The 22,552-nt window shown below is 34.4% G+C and overlaps 1 protein-coding gene across 1 annotated transcript in view; it reads left to right on the top strand.

Moving 5' to 3' along the window:
- LOC141404317 (uncharacterized) overlaps positions 1-22,552 on the top strand; it is a 42,920-nt gene that overhangs the window by 5,445 nt on the left and 14,923 nt on the right. The window contains exons 2-3 of the mRNA XM_073987836.1: positions 8,003-8,159; positions 8,234-8,396. Coding sequence (XP_073843937.1) covers positions 8,003-8,159; positions 8,234-8,396 — 320 coding nt within the window. The remainder of the gene's footprint in view (positions 1-8,002; positions 8,160-8,233; positions 8,397-22,552) is intronic.

Genomic DNA, 22,552 nt, shown 5'->3' with positions numbered 1-22,552 from the left:
AAATAATTTTTGGTAGCCACCAAAAAATAAATAACGTGGAGTTTTTAAATAATTTTTGAAAGTCACCAAAGGCAAAAGAGCGTGGATTATTTAAATAATTTTTGGAGGTCACCAACGGCAAAATATAGCGGATTTTTTAAATAATTTTTGGAAGTCACAAAAGGCAAAATAACGTGGATTTTTAACATAATTTTTGGAAGTCACTAAAGGCAAAGTATCGTGGATTATTTAAATAATTTTTGGAGGTCACCAACGGCAAAATATCGGGGATTATTTAAATAATTTTTGGAGGTCACCAACGGCAAAATATCGGGGATTATTTAAATAATTTTTGGAGGTCACCAACGGCAAAATATCGGGGATTTTTTAAATAATTTTTGGAGGTCACCAAAAGGCAAAATATCGTGGATTTTTTAAATAATTTTTGGAGGTCACCAAAAGGCAAAATAACGTGGATTTTTTAAATAATTTTTGGAGGTTACCAAAAGGCAAAATAGCGTGGATTTTTTAAATAATTTTTGCAGGTCACCAAAAGGCAAAATAACGTGGATTTTTTAAATAATTTTTGGAGGGCAACAAAAGGCAAAATAACGTGGATTTTTTAAATAATTTTTGGAGGTCACCAAAAGGCAAAATAACGTGGATTTTTTAAATAATTTTTGGAGGTCACCAAAAGGCAAAATAACGTGGACTTTTTAAATAATTTTTGGAGGTCACCAAAAGGCAAAATAACGTGGACTTTTTAAATAATTTTTGGAGGTCACCAAATGGCAAAATAGCGTGGATTTTTTAAGTAATTTTTGAAGGTCACCAAAAGGCAAAATAACGTGGATTTTTTAAATAATTTTTGGAGGTCACCAAAAGGCAAAATAACGTGGATTTTTTAAATAATTTTTGGAGGTCACCAAAAGGCAAAATAACGTGGATTTTTAAAATAATTTTTGGAGGTCACCAAAAGGCAAAATAACGTGGATTTTTTAAATAATTTTTGGAGGTCACCAAAAGGCAAAATAACGTGGATTTTTTAAATAATTTTTGGAGGCCGCCAAAAGCCACAACAGCGTAAATTTTTTAATAATTTTTGGAGGCCGCCAAAAGGCAAAATAGCGTGGATTTTTTAAATAATTTTTGGTGGTCACCAAAAGAATAAATAACGTGGATTTTTTAAATAATTTTTGGTAGCCACCAAAAAATAAATAACGTGGAGTTTTTAAATAATTTTTGAAAGTCCCCAAAGGCAAAAGAGCGTGGATTATTTAAATAATTTTTGGAGGTCACCAACGGCAAAATATAGCGGATTTTTTAAATAATTTTTGGAAGTCACAAAAGGCAAAATAACGTGGATTTTTAACATAATTTTTGGAAGTCACTAAAGGCAAAATAACGTGGATTATTTAAATAATTTTTGGAGGTCACCAACGGCAAAATATCAGGGATTATTTAAATAATTTTTGGAGGTCACCAACGGCAAAATATCGGGGATTTTTTAAATAATTTTTGGAGGTCACCAAAAGGCAAAATATCGTGGATTTTTTTAAATAATTTTTGGAGGTCACCAAAAGGCAAAATAACGTGGATTTTTTAAATAATTTTTGGAGGTCACCAAAAGGCAAAATAGCGTGGATTTTTTAAATAATTTTTGGAGGTCACCAAAAGGCAAAATAACGTGGATTTTTTAAATAATTTTTGGAGGGCAACAAAAGGCAAAATAACGTGGATTTTTTAAATAATTTTTGGAGGGCAACAAAAGGCAAAATAACGTGGATTTTTTAAATAATTTTTGGAGGTCACCAAAAGGCAAAATAGCGTGGATTTTTTAAATAGTTTTTGGAAGTCACCAAAAGCCCCAACGTGGATTATACAACGTGGATGTTTGGGTGCCACAGAAAGGTCCACAAACGTGGATTATACAACGTGGATGTTTGGGTGCCACAGAAAGGTCCATAAACGTGGATTATTTAAATAATTTTTGGAGGCCGCAAAAAGGCCCAACAGTGTCGATTATTTAAATAATTTTTGGAGGTCACCAAAAGGCAAAATAACGTGGATTTTTTAAATAATTTTTGGAGGTCACCAAAAAGCAAAATAACGTGGATTTTTTAAATAATTTTTGGAGGTTACCAAAAGGCAAAATAACGTGGATTTTTTAAATAATTTTTGGAGGTCACCAAAAGGCAAAATAACGTGGAATTTTTAAATAATTTTGGAGGTCACCAAAAGGCAAAATAACTTGGATTTTTTAAATAATTTTTGGAGGTCACCAAAAGACAAAATAACTTGGATTTTTTAAATAATTTTTGGAGGTCACCAAAAGGCAAAATAACGTGGAGTTTTTAAATAATTTTTGGAGGTCACCAAAAGGCAAAATAACGTGGAGTTTTTAAATAATTTTTGGAAGCAACCATAAGGCCTTCTCAACTACACTTACTTAGTGTTTAATTCATTATCTCTTACAATAGAACGTGCTGCCAAATGGAATTTGCCATGCCAAGCTACCATATAGCCAAAAACCATCAACATTTTTTTGCTAGCCACTAAAAATTCCGCTTGCTTATTTTTTTTAACAACAAATCACTACAGTTTGCATGTTGCAACTTCACTTTATTTGGTCATTTACTGCATGTGTTATGGACATTGTAGGCCCACGGCAGCGATTTTGTTGCGTTATTTGTTGAATATGTGCCACAAACCCATTAAAGGGTTACTCTGGTTTTTTCGCATATTTTAACTCTGCTCTTATCGTCAGCGTGACGGTGGTGGTGATGGTCATTAGTATTGTGTTACAAACAGCAATAACAACACTATTCAATGTTGCACACATAACGAGCAACATGCCAATGTTGTTAGTGAAACCATTTTAATTGTGGCAATTGTTTGTTGCACGTTATGTGAATGTGAGATTGGGTACTCCACCATACGGTGTTCGTTGACTATCGTCATAACATTTGTTTTCTGGCACTTGCAGTGGCTCATTTAATCTGTTACCTTTGCGAATTTATATAAATGATTTAATTTCTTATGGAGTTTTTTCGAACAAACACTCCCCGCCCCTGGTGTTTTTAACATTCGTTTAAGAGTTTTTGGTCCAAATGGTTTTGGTGGGAGAATTTGTTGTAATGTTTTATGTTTTTCATCGCCGGTTTACATTTACCATGGTGGTTTAAGCCACACTATAGGTGTTCCGCATTGATTTTCAAATACCATGTCATTAACACAGAAGCTGTCTCTTTGGCCTGCCTCGGTGCTTTAAAAACGTTTTGTAATTTTCATGGGTAATTAAGTTCACTTTATGTGTGTGCCAGGGGTAAGGGGTGTAAAGGTTTTTAATGCTTTTAATTGCATGTATATATTTTAATTGAATTAACAAAGTATTTAAAATAATAACAATTTATATTGGTGTGATTACAAAGCGCCCACGATCAGATAAAATGTTTATGTTCCACGTTAATGTTAACACCATAATAAGGAGTTCATGAGGATTACATGACAGGACATGTTGCACGAATAATTTATGCGGGTGTAAAACACAGGCTACAATAGGGTAGAAAAACTTGGATTTTTAAGTAATTTTTGGAGGCAACCAAAGGGAACAAAAATGTGGATTTTTAAAATAATTTTTGGAGGCCAACCCAAAAAAGGGTCCAAAAACATGGATTTATTAAATAATTTTTGGAGGACACCAAAGGTCCAAAAACGTGGATGTATAAAATAATTTTTGGATGCCTCAAAAGGGTCCAAAAACGTGAATAATAAAGTAATTTTTGGAGGCCACCAAAGGGTCCAAAAACATGGATTTATAAAATAATTTTTGGTGGCCACCAAAGGGTCCAAAACGTGGATTTTTTAAAATATTTTTTAGATCTCGTGAACGTGAATTTAAAAAAAATGAGCCCACTGAAGGGTCCAAAAACATGGAATTTTTAAATAATTTCGGGCGGCCACCAAAGGGTCCAAACCGTGGATTTATAAAGTAATTTTCGGAAGCCACCAAAGGGTCCAAAAACGGGGATTCATAAAATAATTTTTCGAGGCCAACAAAGGGTCCAAAACCATGGAATTTTAAAATAACTTTTAGATGCCAGAAAAGGGTCCAAAAACGTGGATTTATAAAATCATTTTTGGGGGTCACCAAAGGGTCCAAAAATGTGGAGTTATAAAATATTTTTTGGAGGCCACCAAAAACATGAATTTATAAACTATTTTTTGGAGGCCACCAAAAACGTGGATTTATAAACTATTTTTTGGAGGGATTTATAAACTATTTTTTGGAGGCCACCAAAAACGTGGATTTATAAATTAAGAGTTGGAGGCCACCAAAGGGTCCAAAAACGTGGATTTATAAAATAATTTTTGGAAGCCACCAAAGGGCCTAAAAACGTGGATTTATAAAATCATTTTTAGAGACCCACAAAGGGTCCAAACCGTGGATTTATAAAATAATTTTTGGGGCCACCAAAGGGTTCAAAAACGTGGACTTAAGAATGGAGGATGCAACATCAGGATTTTATACATAAATTTTGCACGCCTAGTGGTCTTCCTTTCAGAAAAGGTCTATTGAAGCAGCCTTTCTTTCAGAAAGGGTCTATTGAAGCACCATTTCTTTCAAAAATGGTAGATTTAAGCAGCATTTCTTTCAGAAAGGGTCTATTGAAGCACCCTTTACTTCAGAAAATGTCAATTAAAGCAATATTTCTTTCAGAAATGGTCGATTTAAGTAGCCTTTCTTTCAGAAAGAGTCTATTGAAGCACCCTTTCGTTATGAAAGGGCCTTTCGAAACAGCCTTTCTTTCGGAAAGGGTCTATTGAAGCAGCCTCTCTTTCAGAAAGGGTCTTTTGAAGCAGCCTTCCCTTTACAAAGTGTCTCTTAAAGCACACCTTCTCTCAAAAAGGCCCGATTGAAGCACCCTCTCTTTCAGAAAGTGTCTATATAAGCTCCCTTTATTTCAGAAAGGGTCTATATAAGCACCCTGGAAAGGTCTTCATGAAGGAGCGTGTGGTGTTCTTCATTAGAGACGGCAAATTTTCTTTTTCTTCGGCAGTCCCTAGCATTGTGAGAATTTGACAAACACCGTTTTACGACAATGCGACGTCGCATGTCAACATTCATAACCCGGAATGGGGCATTTATCAGAGGCCGCAGATGAAACCTTACGGGTTTCGCACCTTAACTGTTTTCCGACTCCTCCAAATGAGGTTGTGGTAGCCGGAACCGCAAATGGAATATGGGGGATGGAAGCAGGGACCGGAGCCACAGATGAACCCAAAGATATCGATCTGGACTAGATTTGAATCATGTCGCTGGTAAGGCGAGGTCTGCAGATAAATCCTCAACAAGGGCTGCTTCCACTGCAACTTCAAATCTTCTGTTCTTACGGTGTGCCTTAACCAAATTTAAATGGAAGGTGCTTACACCTGGGAAGTTTTTGCAGATTCTGAAACTACAATGCAATTTTCAAATAAATCGCGATTTAAGTTCACATTTTTAGGGGTTCTTTACACGCAGAAAAATTTATGTTAGAAATATGTTTGGATCCAAACAAATTTATGTTTGGGACCGGTTGCAAACAAATATATGTTTGCAACATTTTGTAACATATTTCAATTTGATATGTTTGGGTAAAACATATTTTTTATGTTAGAACATTTTTTTCGTGGGTGGAGAGAGGATGTTTGTCAATGAGAGTAATAACAGTGCTCTCGCAGCTTCGGAATGCTGTTTTATAATGAAGAGTTGTGTGCATTGTATAATAGAAGACGTAGAAGCGAAGAAGGGGGCTTTGGTGCTTTGATGGCGTGTATGCGTCAAACTCGTGTGTTTCTTGTTTTGCTGTTGTTAACAGCAGGCGAAGAGGATAAGAAGAAATGGTATGAATTATTTTGTTTTTTCCTTCTTCAGTGTTTTAGTTGCCTTTGTAGAGTCAAGACGGTAAAGTGAGTGAATAAATCAGTGTTTTGTGTTTTTCGATTGCTTGAGTGTTTTCTTAAAGAAATTGTGCTTTTTAGTAAATTAAATGCCCAATACATTTTATAATTGAATCGGAAAGTTGAATGGAATTATTTTATTGGACAAGGAAGAAATCGCATTTAATATTGGTAATTACATACATACATACTTATGTATATTTGAAAAATGGCATATCCATATTTATTTATTACATTACATAATCATTTGATTCTAGATGCCGATTCCCCGCTGATGATTTCAACTATGAGGACAATTTGCTTTATTTCACAACTAAGGAGAAGCGTTCAAGTACATTTCTATATATTTTTCCTTTTTTAAAGTGTGACTATTTACAAATTATTTCAATCAGTTTTTCTTTTTTTAAAGTGTGTTATATATTTCTTTGGAATTTTGTATGTACCTATGTGTTTGTTGTTCTTTTGCCTTTTAATAAAAAACCACAACATTTGTGTGTATACTACAGAGATAGCCTGTGAGTTCTTACTGAGAGCAAGTGAGCACACATTTTAAAGTGTTTTACATTGAATTTTACGCTCCCTTGCTCTCAGTAAGCGCCCACTGGTGCATGTGTTTGTTTTTTTTGTGCCTTTTGGGTTTGTATTTTTGTGCACCCAAACATATAAAATGTTTGTACCCAAACATAAAATTGTTTCCACCCAAACATGTCTGTGTTTGCACCCAAACATATAAAATGTTTGTACCCAAACATAAAATTGTTTCCACCCAAACATGTCTGTGTTTGCACCCAAACATATATATCTTTGCACCCAAACATAAATATTTTTGCACCCAAACATAAATATTTTTGCACCCAAACATATATTTGTTTCCACCCAAACATATATATTTGTTTGCAGACCCAAACATATATTATGTTTGGGGCTGTTGCAAACATATATATGTTTGCTGCAAAATATGTTTGGGACATATGTTAGAGAGGCCGTTTTTTTTTTTGCGTGTAAGTTTTCACGATTTTGCTTGAAAACCGCGAGCCCTATGTAAATGGGCCTGAAGAAAATGTTGTAGCTGTGAAAATTATCCACAAGATTGACCTATTAATATTTTCGTAGGTTTTATCGTTTTTGAGATATAGAAGTTCAAATTGAGACAATGCACTGACTGTATCGCCTCCATAGAACTCACGGTTTCCATGCAAAATCGTGAAAACCTAAAGAACCCCTAAAAATGTGAACTTAAATCGCGATTTATTTAAAAATCCCTCCGGCGATTTTTTTTTTTTTGTTCCTTGATATTTCTCATCTATGAGCATTGTAGTTTCAGAATCTGCAAAAACTTCCCAGGTGTAAGCACCTTCCATTTAAAATTAGTTAAGGCGCACCGTGTTCTTCTATAGGCATATCCGAATTTTGAAGAATTTCTTTATAAATATTTCCAATATTCTAGCTTTTAGACATTAGGGGAGTTCATTCGTCTTTTCTTTCGTTTTTTGTTTGGGTGGGTTACTAAACCAACTCCGAAACTCTCCCACATCCATTGTGATAACTCGGCTGTTTTGTTATTCATTTATAGCTACACACTCTATTCTACTGGACATTCTGCTATCCGTCAAGAAGGGCAGATATGTTAATTTCCGTCTATAGTCACATACTATCGTTTAGGGATAGGTAAGTCGACTTTCGGTTAATCGATTAATCGATTTTTTGCAGTCAAAAATCTAAAAATCGTAGTCGACTTTTGTCTGGAAGGAAAATCGCATAATCGATTATCTTGTGATCGATTTTCGAGTTTGACCATAGATTGTGGACTTGGCGGTTTTTGCACTTTTGGCGGTTTTACAGTTTCAAAGGAAAACTCGAAAATCGACGAATTGTCGATTTTCTGCGGTTATGAAAAAGTCGAAAGTCGAGTTTTAAGACAACTGAAATAATCGCAAGACCGAAAAATCGCATTTTTAGATTTAGACCATAATCGAATAGTCGAAAAATCGATTATTGCTTTCCATTACCTATCCCTACTATCGTTCTTTAGTTATTATAGTTATCGTTAATTTCCATCTTTTCTCTTCCTCTCTTTTAGCTGCAAAAGTTTTAAGAACAACAAACGTGGTGAAATATGTCGCATACCTGGTTGCACAGTACTACCAGCAAGTACGGGATCACCAACATCTGTACGACTGCCACATGTACATCCGGAAGTTTTTCGACAATTTATTCTCTATGTTTATACAGCTAAGGTAAGAAACTACAACATACATACCTTTATTTCTATATATATGTATATATATTTCATATCCTGATCCCTTGACAGATATTACTACAAGATTCGCGAGTCTTTGAAATGATGACCTTGGCACAAGATATGGGCTGCTGTGAATTACGTGCAGCCTGTGAAGATCATGTTATTGCAACACTCTCGGTGGACAATGCTTGTACATTTCTAACAGCTGTAATGGAGATTCACGAAAAAGCGGGTAAGTTTTATACGATTTTGTAATTCAGTACACGGCGAAAACTTACATATGCAATTTTTGTGTTTTTGGGAGAGAAAGGAAAAAAGAGCTCCATCATCTCCGCTCTCTCCCAAAAACTCAAAAATTGCTTAAGAAGTTTTCTCCGAATGGAATAAAGTTTTATTTTTAAAAGCAAAAATATATAACGCCATCTGTTGGCAACTGATAATACTGTCAAAAATATAATATACCCTTGTACGTACGTCTTTGGAGTTATAGCGTTAGTCAGGATATAAACCTTTGTGTGTCATTCACAATAATGATAACATAGCCAAGATACTAACCTTTCAGGAAAACAAACCATATTGAACACATCTCCAGTTATTTCATGAGGCGTGTTTAGTGCCTTATCACGGAAATAATAAGGCAGTTCAGTCTTGACGATATAGTTATTTGACAATTTATTCGGCCGGACGAATTTGGCGGTAATTTCCCAGCAAAAAGTTTGCATCCACGGATTCAGTTAAATCACTAGAACAATTGCCGCTGGAGTACATCTTTTTCTATGAATTCACCTATGAATTTTACAAGAGAGCGCGCAGCTAGGATGCACTCCATTTTGCTTCCACGGAACACAGCTAGGATGCACTCCATTTTCGATCCAAATCACAGCCTTTGATGTAGTGTTTTGGATTAAATTTAAATCCAGTCTAAAGATGCTAAAAAATGCAAGCCATTGCAAATATCCCAAATAAAATACATTGCTTATTCGTTTAAAAAAAAGAATATTAACTTTATTACATTAACACAAATTATAAAACCTCTCCATTAAATTTGATCGTAACTGAGTTTACTTCCTTTGCTCTGCTTTTTATGACACCGCAACTGATATTGCTTCATCATTCAAATGGTTTTTCATTTTCCTCCAACTCCAATTCAGATTCCCAAAAAAAACTCCAACTCCACTTCAAAAATAATTTGCGTCTTGTGAATTACAGCGATGTTCGTATCTTCAGTTTGCATTTCTTTATTTTTTTAAAACAAATTCTTATAGATTTAGTAACTCTTTCTTGTGTTCAGAAAAAAAGACTGCGACTGTAGGGATCAAAAAATTGGTTTGCTTGGCTAGGGATTTTTAAACGAGTGGGTTTGTTACAGACCCGTAGTGGAATTCTGTAAAGCCCTCGGCACATACGGTACGTTGTGCGTTGCGTCACGCGTTAAAAGTTTGTTCTTGAAGTTTTCATGTGGTTGTTGTTACGCGACGCACAACGTACCGTATGTGTCGGGGCCATTACTCATTTTTGCTGTTACCAACAAAAATCGGTAAAATTAAATCCCAAAATTATGACTAAAAACATAAAGAAAATTTGGCATCACTGTTTGTGTCGGTGCGACAACTTTTTATTCATCGTTAACTTACCGAAAAATTTCGATAATTATCGAAATTATAATCATTTTAATTTTAGCGACAATTATCGATAACAGCAAAAATGAGTTACAGAATTCCACTACTGTGCGTTTTCATTGAAAAGTTTTCTTGCGTTCTTAGACAGAGTTCCATACTAGAGTAATTTTATGGAATTGCAGTAGTGGGAAATTCGAACTAACAGCCTGTTTTTGTAAAAATACTTACCTGTCACACAAACCGTTCGTACAAAAACGTATACGTTCAAAATTAGGTTCTTGTAAAATTTTAAAAATCATTCGTCTTTATCTAAAAGCTTTCGTCTATTTCGGAAAAGCTTTTATATATCAGGGTTTCCATAATGCTTATTTTGTGAATTTTGCATCTGCATCTGTACGAAATATGTGTTGCTTAATGGCAACCTCGATAAACAGATAGCAAACAAAAAAGAAGACAAAAATGTAAACAAATTTGTCAAAAAATAATTCACATAATATTGGCCTGTTCCCGTACTTTATAAAGTGGTAAAAGTCGTAAAAGTCGTAAACGATTTTCATATAAATTTTGTGTACGGGAACGCAAAATGTGTAAACGTGGTAAAAATTGTAAAAACTTCTTCTTCTGTGGCTCTATGAAAATAAATAAAAACACATTCCGCACCAGTTTTCATCTGTTTTGTGCCATTTATTACTCCAATAATTCAGTTTTCATTCCAAACTATGGGTCTTTTCCATTCGTTTATTTTTTACGTATTCGTTCGATTGATTTTGTTACGAAAACCAAAAAATTACGAAAATGAAAAGCTTTTACTTGTTTGTCATACGAATACAAACGTCAATCGCTATGAAAACCAAATTGTGTCTTCGTTCATGAAGTCCTCGAACGAATGGGCAAAAACTTTTTACAAAAACAGGCTGTAATGCTTGGTTTACATTCGGCGTCGTTTCGTGATTTCGCGCCGAATCAAGCAAAATTTATCATGATTTCTCATACAAAAATGAGATCATCTCATTTCGTGATTTCAGCGCAATCAACATCGAAATCACAGTACACATGATATACAACCCTGAGTTTGCCCAAAAAAGTACCAAAAGTTGCAACACTTTTCACGTATCACAATAAACAACGTAGATGGTCAATTGCTGCAACAAACAATTTTAGTATCAACATTTGTAAACAATGTGGAAAAAAACTAAATTCGTTATTACAATGCTATTTTTCATTGTATTCCCCTACTTTTTAATTGTAATTTTAGAAAAAAGACCAAATTGTCAAAAATCGCTTTCCCTTACAAATTTCTTAAAAATTTCGGGAACGGAAAAAATGTTGGAAATTGCAAAAATTCCAGCCAATATGCCAAAATCAGCGTATCAGCCATGGTATTCAGATGCCAATAAACATTCTGCTAGTTTCTACTAGACCAAATTTGTATAGCAGAGAACAGGAGAAGGGTGTGTTATTCAAAAAGAAGTGAAAGTCTTGCTAGATTTCGCAGTACTGGAACGCAGTTCTATCACTAAACGGGAAAACTACGGCAAGTAGTAATATTTTTATTATGATGTCTCAACGATATAATCATTTTTTTAGTTTTTCGTTTGTTAGTATTATAAACAATTAATAAACGATATATAGATAATTTTCGAAATAAAGCGGTAAAGTTTTATATTGTACTATATTTTTGATGACTATTTTTTTTTGAAAATTCATGTTCGATCAGCTATGGATCTACTTGATTATTGTGATATGTTTGGAATCAAGAAAAAATAAGTGTAAACTCCGGGGTGTATTTCAGGATTTCGTGAAATCCAGTGGATTTCGGAGCATAACGAAAAAATGGCTGAAAATACAACTCTGTAGCCATGGCTTAAAGCGTTAAATGGCATGGAGAAATAAAAAACGTAGATGTGTCAGCATAGTTAGTTGGTTTTTACAAAAATATGTATATGGAATTTAGAACTGCACTGCTTTTGTTGAAAAGTATCGCAAATTAGACTATTAATAAAAAAGCAACAAATATTTGCTTATGCCTTATACTATGTTTATTTTAGGCGTTCTTAGATCGAGTTCCCCACTACCGCAATTTCATAAAATTACTTAAGTATGGAACTCGATCTAAGAACGCCTAATTTCATTAAATTATTTCATTGAAATCGCTGTAGACTAAAGGGGACTAAACGTGATTTAGACTATGCACTTATACCCCGGTTACACTATTGAAGGTTAACCCACTGGATCTATTAAACCCAGTGGGTTAACCTTCAATAGTGTAACCGGGGTATAAGTGCATAGTCTAAATCACGTTTAGTCCCGTTTAGTCTACAGCGATTTCAATGAAATAATTTAATGAAATTAGGCGTTCTTAGATCGAGTTCCATACTTAAGTAATTTTATGAAATTGCGGTAGTGGGGAACTCGATCTAAGAACGCCTAAAATAAACATAGTATAAGGCATAAGCAAATATTTGTTGCTTTTTTATTAATAGTCTAATTTGCGATACTTTTCAACAAAAGCAGTGCAGTTCTAAATTCCATATACATATTTTTGTAAAAACCAACTAACTATGCTGACACATCTACGTTTTTTATTTCTCCATGCCATTTAACGCTTTAAGCCATGGCTACAGAGTTGTATTTTCAGCCATTTTTTCGTTATGCTCCGAAATCCACTGGATTTCACGAAATCCTGAAATACACCCCGGAGTTTACACTTATTTTTTCTTGATTCCAAACATATCACAATAATCAAGTAGATCCATAGCTGATCGAACATGAATTTTCAAAAAAAATAGTCATCAAAAATATAGTACAATATAAAACTTTACCGCTTTATTTCGAAAATTATCTATATATCGTTTATTAATTGTTTATAATACTAACAAACGAAAAACTAAAAAAATGATTATATCGTTGAGACATCATAATAAAAATATTACTACTTGCCGTAGTTTTCCCGTTTAGTGATAGAACTGCGTTCCAGTACTGCGAAATCTAGCAAGACTTTCACTTCTTTTTGAATAACACACCCTTCTCCTGTTCTCTGCTATACAAATTTGGTCTAGTAGAAACTAGCAGAATGTTTATTGGCATCTGAATACCATGGCTGATACGCTGATTTTGGCATATTGGCTGGAATTTTTGCAATTTCCAACATTTTTTCCGTTCCCGAAATTTTTAAGAAATTTGTAAGGGAAAGCGATTTTTGACAATTTGGTCTTTTTTCTAAAATTACAATTAAAAAGTAGGGGAATACAATGAAAAATAGCATTGTAATAACGAATTTAGTTTTTTTCCACATTGTTTACAAATGTTGATACTAAAATTGTTTGTTGCAGCAATTGACCATCTACGTTGTTTATTGTGATACGTGAAAAGTGTTGCAACTTTTGGTACTTTTTTGGGCAAACTCAGGGTTGTATATCATGTGTACTGTGATTTCGATGTTGATTGCGCTGAAATCACGAAATGAGATGATCTCATTTTTGTATGAGAAATCATGATAAATTTTGCTTGATTCGGCGCGAAATCACGAAACGACGCCGAATGTAAACCAAGCATTACAGCCTGTTTTTGTAAAAAGTTTTTGCCCATTCGTTCGAGGACTTCATGAACGAAGACACAATTTGGTTTTCATAGCGATTGACGTTTGTATTCGTATGACAAACAAGTGAAAGCTTTTCATTTTCGTAATTTTTTGGTTTTCGTAACAAAATCAATCGAACGAATACGTAAAAAATAAACGAATGGAAAAGACCCATAGTTTGGAATGAAAACTGAATTATTGGAGTAATAAATGGCACAAAACAGATGAAAACTGGTGCGGAATGTGTTTTTATTTATTTTCATAGAGCCACAGAAGAAGAAGTTTTTACAATTTTTACCACGTTTACACATTTTGCGTTCCCGTACACAAAATTTATATGAAGATCGTTTACGACTTTTACGACTTTTACCACTTTATAAAGTACGGGAACAGGCCAATATTATGTGAATTATTTTTTGACAAATTTGTTTACATTTTTGTCTTCTTTTTTGTTTGCTATCTGTTTATCGAGGTTGCCATTAAGCAACACATATTTCGTACAGATGCAGATGCAAAATTCACAAAATAAGCATTATGGAAACCCTGATATATAAAAGCTTTTCCGAAATAGACGAAAGCTTTTAGATAAAGACGAATGATTTTTAAAATTTTACAAGAACCTAATTTTGAACGTATACGTTTTTGTACGAACGGTTTGTGTGACAGGTAAGTATTTTTACAAAAACAGGCTGTTAGTTCGAATTTCCCACTACTGCAATTCCATAAAATTACTCTAGTATGGAACTCTGTCTAAGAACGCAAGAAAACTTTTCAATGAAAACGCACAGTAGTGGGATTCTGTAACTCATTTTTGCTGTTATCGATAATTGTCGCTAAAATTAAAATGATTATAATTTCGATAATTATCGAATTTTTTCGGTAAGTTAACGATGAATAAAAAGTTGTCGCACCGACACAAACAGTGATGCCAAATTTTCTTTATGTTTTTAGTCATAATTTTGGGATTTAATTTTACCGATTTTTGTTGGTAACAGCAAAAATGAGTAATGGCCCCGACACATACGGTACGTTGTGCGTCGCGTAACAACAACCACATGAAAACTTCAAGAACAAACTTTTAACGCGTGACGCAACGCACAACGTACCGTATGTGCCGAGGGCTTTACAGAATTCCACTACGGGTCTGTAACAAACCCACTCGTCGCAGTCTTTTTTTCTGAACACAAGAAAGAGTTACTAAATCTATAAGAATTTGTTTTAAAAAAATAAAGAAATGCACACTGAAGATACGAACATCGCTGTAATTCACAAGACGCAAATTATTTTTGAAGTGGAGTTGGAGTTTTTTTTGGGAATCTGAATTGGAGTTGGAGGAAAATGAAAAACCATTTGAATGATGAAGCAATATCAGTTGCGGTGTCATAAAAAGCAGAGCAAAGGAAGTAAACTCAGTTACGATCAAATTTAATGGAATTGAAGGTTATCCCACTGGGTTTAATAGATCCAGTGGGTTAATCTTTGCTGGTTACACTTAGCTTTTCGAGGATATAAACTGTCAGCTGATGTTTGTTTACGTATACATACAAAATAACTAATAAAGTCGTGTTTTACACTTTTACAATTTCTCGTATGAGATATCGTCCCCTCTTTGCTAATATTGGTATATTTTACACACAGTGATACATTTTTGTATCATGATATCAAGCGTACTTCTTGTTAAAAAGTGTCTAATGTAAAAAAAAAATAAATAATTTTATGATTTTCAAATAACTTTAGATTTATTAACTCCATAAAATCTCATGCGACCAATCGTAAACGTGTAAAACACGACTAACTCTGTTGCAAAAACAGTTGCAACTTTTGGTACTTTTTGAGTAGAGTTGGATTTTTTTGCACAAATACCGAATACAACACTGTATTTTTGGTGGATTTGTGCCGGATTTAAAATAAACCCAGTCGTGAGAGGATTTAATTTTTGTATGGCAAATCTGGTCAGATTTGACCAGATTAAGCAATAAATCCTCATGAAGTGGGTTAACCCGGCAAAAAGCTGTAGTGTAATACCCCGGTTATACGATGATTAATTTGACATATCTCGATTTATTTGACATATATTGTATGAAGATGACAATTTAAATCGACTCCATAACTAATGACTTCAGGTTTGTACCTTTAGAACGAATTTCAATTAATGTCAATCAAAAAATGTCAACCCTGTTTTTGAAAGAATAGACCACAATAAGAAAAACATTTTTAATCAGCTGTTAGCTGTGGCCAACCTATACATTATTCTACCATGAGTGCACCTAATGCCCATAATTTCTAGCCCTAGGTAACCGGGTTATTTACCGAGTCAATTTTGAAAACATGTGTCAATTTTGAAAGAAAGACCCTTCCTGAAAAACAGAGTGCTTCTAAAGACCATTCCTAAAAGAAATGGTGCTTCTAAAGACCCTCTCTGGAATAAAAGGAAGCTTCGAAATACTCTTTCTGAAAGAAATGATGCTTCTAAAGAAAATTTCTGTAATGAAGGGAACTTCTAAAAACCTTCTCCACCCTCTGTGGAATAAAGGTTGCTTCTAAAGTCCCCATCTGGGATAAAGTGTGCTTCTAAAGACCCTCTCTGGAACAATTGCGCTTCTAAAGACCTTCTCTTGAGTAAAGAATGCTTCTAAAAATCTACCATAAGGAATAAGGGGAGCCTTATGAGACACTCCCTGGAATAAAGGTTGCTTCTAAAGACTCCATCAGGAATTAAGGGTACTTCATGAGACCCTATCTGGAATAAAGGGTGCTTCTAAAGATGAGGACTTCTTTTCCTTCGATGAAATACGCGGTATATCCATTTTCTTGGTAGAGGATATTTCTCGCCACTAAAACTTTCTTCATTAATTATACGATGACTTGACACATGACGTATAATTGTATGCTTGACACGATCTGCACCAGCAACTTCTTCTTCATTGGCATTAAACAGCGTTGTCCTTAGGTTTTCTCCACTTTCCATTTTCGTGGCTTCGTCATTATTTTTGTTGGTGGTTCATGTGTTGCATTCGCTACATACCATTGAGACACAGGAGCACCACCACGCTTTCTAGTGAGCGAATTTTACATTTAACACGCCTGTGGTCGATTTGCACTTCATTGGTACTTTTATTGGGCACCTTCAAAAATGTTGCCTTCGCTTCACCTTCAGAAATGCCGATGTCATTTTTTTCACTGCCACACACTAGTGTAGGCAGTAACTTCGAAATCCAATGAATACTTGATATTCATTAAATCTTGATATTCGTGCAGTTGTTGTGCCATTTCATCACGGCATTGTTGTAATTTAGCTTCCACTTTGGCAATATCAGAAGCATGACGTCTTCGTTCATTGACGAGCAATTTTTCCAAATCACAATAGCGGGAATTTAATGCAGCATTTGTAGATTGCAATTCTCCAATGTAACTATTCAAGCCATCAATACGTGTACAAGTGGCACGTAATTCTTCAATAGCACTTGAAGCCGCAACGGACTCAGTATTGGCTTCTGGTTGAAGATCTTTCATCTTTTGCTTATACATCATTTCAATGTCATCACAAATAGCACGCATTCGTGTTGTTCACGCAATTCTCGTAAAGACTGCTGCCAATGGCCCTCGTACTGTTTAGAGAGACAACCATCCATCTAGCTTGTTTCAACTTGGCATCGAGAGCGTAGTTCATGCATTTCTTGTAAATGATTGTGCTCCTTGTGCGTAAGTTCTTCACGCAGACTCTGAATGTTGTGTTGTAGATACTCTAATGGGTACTTTACACGGTATGTTTTTTACATATGAGTTGTCACTTCTCCAATACACAATGTATATGCAAAGTGACAACTCATATGTAAAAAACATATCGTGTAAAGTACCCATAACTCTTTTCTTAGTTCATAAAGGTCATCAGCGCCCTTTTACGATCAGTATCTGCTGCTAGATATTTTACGCTGAGGTCAGCAGCTCGTGACTCATACATACGAGCCTTCTCCTCAGCAATTTTCCTGTCCTTGGTTTTTTGCTTCAAATTGGACTTTAACTGTTATATTTTCTTCGCGTAGTTGGTTCACTTCGACCTTTAATTTTCGCGAAACATCCACGCAAGCATTTTCATTCTTAGTTTCCGTAATTTTTTTAAAAACAACTTTCTGTTGAATCCCTATACTACCTGAAACGTGTACTATCTTCTTGCTTATACCCCGGTTACACTTAACCGGATTAACCCAGTGGGTTTGGATTTAAAATGTCAATTCCATAGCGCAAACGTCAAATAAATCCTCTCGAAGTGGGTTAAATTGGCAAAAAACTCTAGTGTAACCGTACTACAGTTGTACCTCGATTATCCGGGAACCTCCACTATCCGTGATAGATAAGAAATATTGGTCTTTTTTCCATTTCCTATATTTTTCGTTATAAAATTTATTATCTGGGAGTAAAAGCATACTTTCCAATAAATTTGATTAATCAAACAAAAGGTAAACAAAAGAAAACTGGAAATTCTCGCATATTACACAATTTGTATTTTAATGGTATCACAAAAAATTCAATTCAGATGAATCTGATGATGGTATTATCTATCCCTCTAAAATTTTGTATATTACCTTTAGAAATATAACAAAAATTACTGACTCTATTATTATTGTACAATACTATGCCATTTTTACTTAAAAATATGTTCAAAAACTGCATGAAAACATTGCCTCAATTAACCGTGAAAATCGATTATCCGTAATGCCTCCGGTCCCGACCATCACGGATAATCGATGTCCGACTGTATTACATTATTATCAGGACTAACATAATCTTGTTTTCTCCTAATGTCTGAATGCCTAATATCGAACCTGGGAACCCACTTCCCATTGATTTCTTCATAATCTTTTACTTTCATCTCTTTAGGTGCACTCTATAAATTTTCCCACTTCGCACTATTTGATAATCGGGGGTAACATGAATGAAATTTCCCCGTGAGTTTTGTCTTTCCGCCGTTGCAACTTAAGGGAGAAAGTGAAAAATATATTTAATTTAAAAAAATTAAATATTTCACTAGATCATCCTCTTTAGGAAACTCCCTCAAATATTGAATCAATATTTACGATGCAGTATTGTATCTTTCTTTGATATATTCTACCTTTGGAGACTCATTTCTTATCTCAATCTCCAGATCATTTAAAATATACTCAAAATTTCTTATTAAACCGTCTTTTAATGTAGTAGTATGGCGCAGTATGTGTCTTTTTTCATATTGTTCCAATGGACTTAAGCTGTCCATCTCGTGTATCTAACGAATCCTTCTTTGATTCGATCCCAAAATCTATCTTTAGTTGACGATTTAAGAATATGATATGCATTTTATATGGAAATGTTCGCATATCGCGGAGCTTCCTATCATTGTCTAAAAAATCCCTTCTTGCTTCCGTGAAGGAACTAACAATTTTAAACAACTTTTCCCTTGTTTTCCTGGATACACTTTTCTGACTGAGACTGACTCCTCGTCTCATCACCAAAGAAACCCACGGAAAAAAACCAAAGAATGAAAACACGCTGGCTGATGTGTCTTCTTCAACGGATCGAAAGAAACTCAAATTTTATTTAGTTACAAAATATTCACCACTAGATCTTAGACTCTAAAATTTACATATGTACATACAATTACATTTACTTCATGCTGTGTCTATAAATACATTATGCAGTCGTGCACACGCACGTTGCGTTGATAATGGAAAATACATACTTCATTATTGACCCTTTCTTATCTATAGTATTTTGGGCACGACATTTGTTACATTATTTTATGACCGACAGTTGGTTATTTTTAAACATAGATTCTTTGCTCCCATGTGTTGGAAAGATATGTTTGTTGGTTTTTTGGGAAATTATTTTTATTGAGTTTTTCTTTGGCCTTAATATGAACTTAAAAGTAAGTGATCAATGTTGTTTCCATGATTTTTCCAAGACATCTATACACAAATTAAGATCAGTTTCTCTTAACTTTCTCCAACTTGCTGTTTCAATGACATCTTTAACATTTTCTATTATAAACTGAACAGCCTCATTTTTAAGGCGTTCACTGGTGTGACTTTCGGCCAAGAAAAGGATATCAGCAACAGAAGCAATTTCCATTTTTTCGATTAAAATGTCTTCACACATTCCTTTTAGACCCAACAAAGCACATTTATCCGAAACTGCAAACAGATCTGCAGCCAAATGTTGAGACACTTTTTTATCCGTGTAAATATACTCCAACATTTCTTCAATAACTTCAGCATCTGTATCATCTATAGCTACACGATTTGTTTGATTCTCCAAGAGATCACTGCGAAACATTGCAGCAAAAACCTTACTACGACTACATAATATAGTTTTATGGGCTTTCAGTTCTCTTCCATCTCGTGCGACAAGAGTTACATCCCAAAATTCTTTACTAGCCAGAATATTTGCCAAGTCGTGTGTAATGCAGCTACTGCTGAAAGGAACTGTGTTGTTCATACATTTTATTTCAACTTCGAAGATGGGACTATATAAAGGATAACTAAAATCCATTAACTTGATCCCGCGTGATCTATTTGGCTTGAAATTTTTAGTTCGTGTGTCTCCTTGTCCTTCAGCTGTAATTCGAAACAGTGGATTTCCGTGGTTCGTTGAAATCAATTTTATTTGTATCGCAATTTTCCGTTGGCCTCTATCAGAATATACTCCTGCAAGCAGTTTCCATTCAGTCTTCATACCACCACAACAATCCACTACAAATTTGGGAGAAAAGAATTGTACAGAATCGTCAGAATCTTCTAATGACCATCTATATTTATTATCACTAATTTTAACAAAATTTGTAGCAGCCATGTTCAGTGGATCAATTAACTCAAACTATTTGGAGGATTGTAAATTTAATTGCGAAATACGGCTTGATTAGGGATATGTAAGTGGACTTTCGATTAAACGAATTTTTGCAGTTAAAAGTAGTCGACTTTTGTCGCATGATCGATTTTCTAGTTTGGCCATTAGGTATGTCTGTAGTGAGATTCTCGATCACATTTTTTAGTTACCGGCAAAAATCGGTAACATTAATAAGGAAAATTATGAATGAAAAGTTCAAATACCTTTACTTTTAAAAATGGTAACAGTGGCAAAAAATGGTAAAAGTGGTGAACTGTTCTCATGTAAATTGTATGCTTTTAAATGTAAGGGAACACTTTGCGGGTAAAAACCGCTATCCTCAGGCACGTAAAGGTAAAGGAACACAACATATACAGTCAACCAAAAAGTCTACATACACCCTATAAATCTCGGGTTTTAATGGTAAGGAAGCAGTTTTATGAAAATCCAAGTACATAGATCTATTTCATATCCGTAATAAACAATAATACATACAACAAAAATATATTCCATAATACGAATAACGGTAAATTCTATAAAAATTAAAAAATCAATAGGGAAAAAGTGTACATACACCCAATGAAATATTAAGATTACCGTAAAATCTATGGAATAAGCAATACAAATTTTACATTTTATAGCTTTATTGAATGTCTCTGGTTGTCAATGATATATTTTAGACAAAATACGAACAAAGAGACGAGTGTTTTTTGAGCTTAAGGTCTTTATTGGGATGTAATTTATTTTTTGTTGTCACCAATATTTCGCAATAGTTTACATTGCATCTTCAGGGTACATCTACAAAAAGAATGTATTATGTTTATTGTATCACAGCATAGGCTTAAAATTAGTAAAAACAGACACATCAAAAACACACATATAGATCGCTTACATTATACAAATGTTTCTAAAAAACTAGTGTCAAGTTTACTTAAATCTACGATAGAATAGACTATCATCGTCGAATGTAAATATTGCACTGAGTTATTTAGTATTGCACGATCTATTTCTTCTGTATGAGATGGCGGTAGCAGTAAGCACATATGGTACGTTGTGCATTGCGTCACGCGTTAAAAACAACAACCACATGAAAAAAATGTAAGTGATGCCAAGTTTGTTCTTGAAGTTTTCATGTGGTTGTTGTAACGCGACGCACAACGTACCGTATGTGCCGGGGCCATAAGCCATGGCTGCAGGGTTGTATTTTTCAGCGATTTTCATAACTGGCCCATGATGAAATAATATAAATAGATCTTGAACTGGCCTACTTCTAGTTTAAATTTTTCATTATTCTTCTACCACAAATGACACAAAACATTACTCAAACGTTGGATGTGTTTTCAGCTTATGTGCCGCGGATTTTAAGATGATTTTTTATTTTTATGTACATATGTATTTACTTAGACCATGGGCTGGATTCTTGCTCTATGGAAATTTGAAATGAAATATATTTCCTTTATAGTTTTTTCCATTTGACAGTTTTTTCTTTATGTCCGTGTTTAGACACACAAATTTCTCGGGAAAGGAAATTCAGTTTTTAGCCAATAGGGGGTAGGAAATTTACTTTCCCGTGAAATTTGTGTGTCTAAACATAGACTATTGGTGTGTTCCAGTACTGCAAGAATCTACCAATTTTTACTATTTTTTTCGATGACATAAAGCAAAAATTGTTATCGTAGTAAAAAATAGTAGCTTCTTGCAGGTTCTGGAACATAGCATATATAAGTTTTCATTTCACATTTTCATAGAAACAGAATTGACCCCCATATTTACATTAGGCAAAGAGTTACCATATGCCTCATCTCTCTCTCCATCAAACTGACAATTGCTCCAAGTAAAGGAACAGACCAATAATTTAACTTGTTTGGGACCGTATGTCCTGAGGACTTTTAATCGATAAGAAAATAGAGTGTGTTCCTTTACTTACCTGAGGTTACCATTTTTATCACTTGTTACCATTTTTACCATTAATCTACTATTTTTTCGTTCCCTTACTTTTCTGGTAAAACTGTTCATGAGAGAACAATTTTAAAAAAGTAAAGGAACAAATCTAATAATGGCGCGCGTCATCTCCAGTCTAGTTGACGGCGGCGGCTAAAAAATAGAAGGGGCGGTGCGCCGCCGACCGAAAATCGACTCGCTTCCACCTCTGGACGCCGGGCTAACATGTTCTTGAAGTAATGTTTGTATAATATAAAATAAATAAAAAATATTTGATGAGCGAATTTATCAAAAAAAGTACTTTATGTACGTTTTCGTTCACTTACTTCCACATTTTGTTTCAGCACTGGCACAATTTGCGAATGATAACCAAAACGGACAACACGTTTTTGA

Source organism: Musca autumnalis, unplaced genomic scaffold (assembly GCF_047663935.1).
Source record: "Musca autumnalis isolate F117 unplaced genomic scaffold, ASM4766393v1 scaffold_4, whole genome shotgun sequence".
Lineage (NCBI taxonomy): Eukaryota > Metazoa > Arthropoda > Insecta > Diptera > Muscidae > Musca > Musca autumnalis.
Note: the sequence above shows the minus strand (reverse complement) of the source record. Positions and strands in the feature narration are given on the sequence as shown.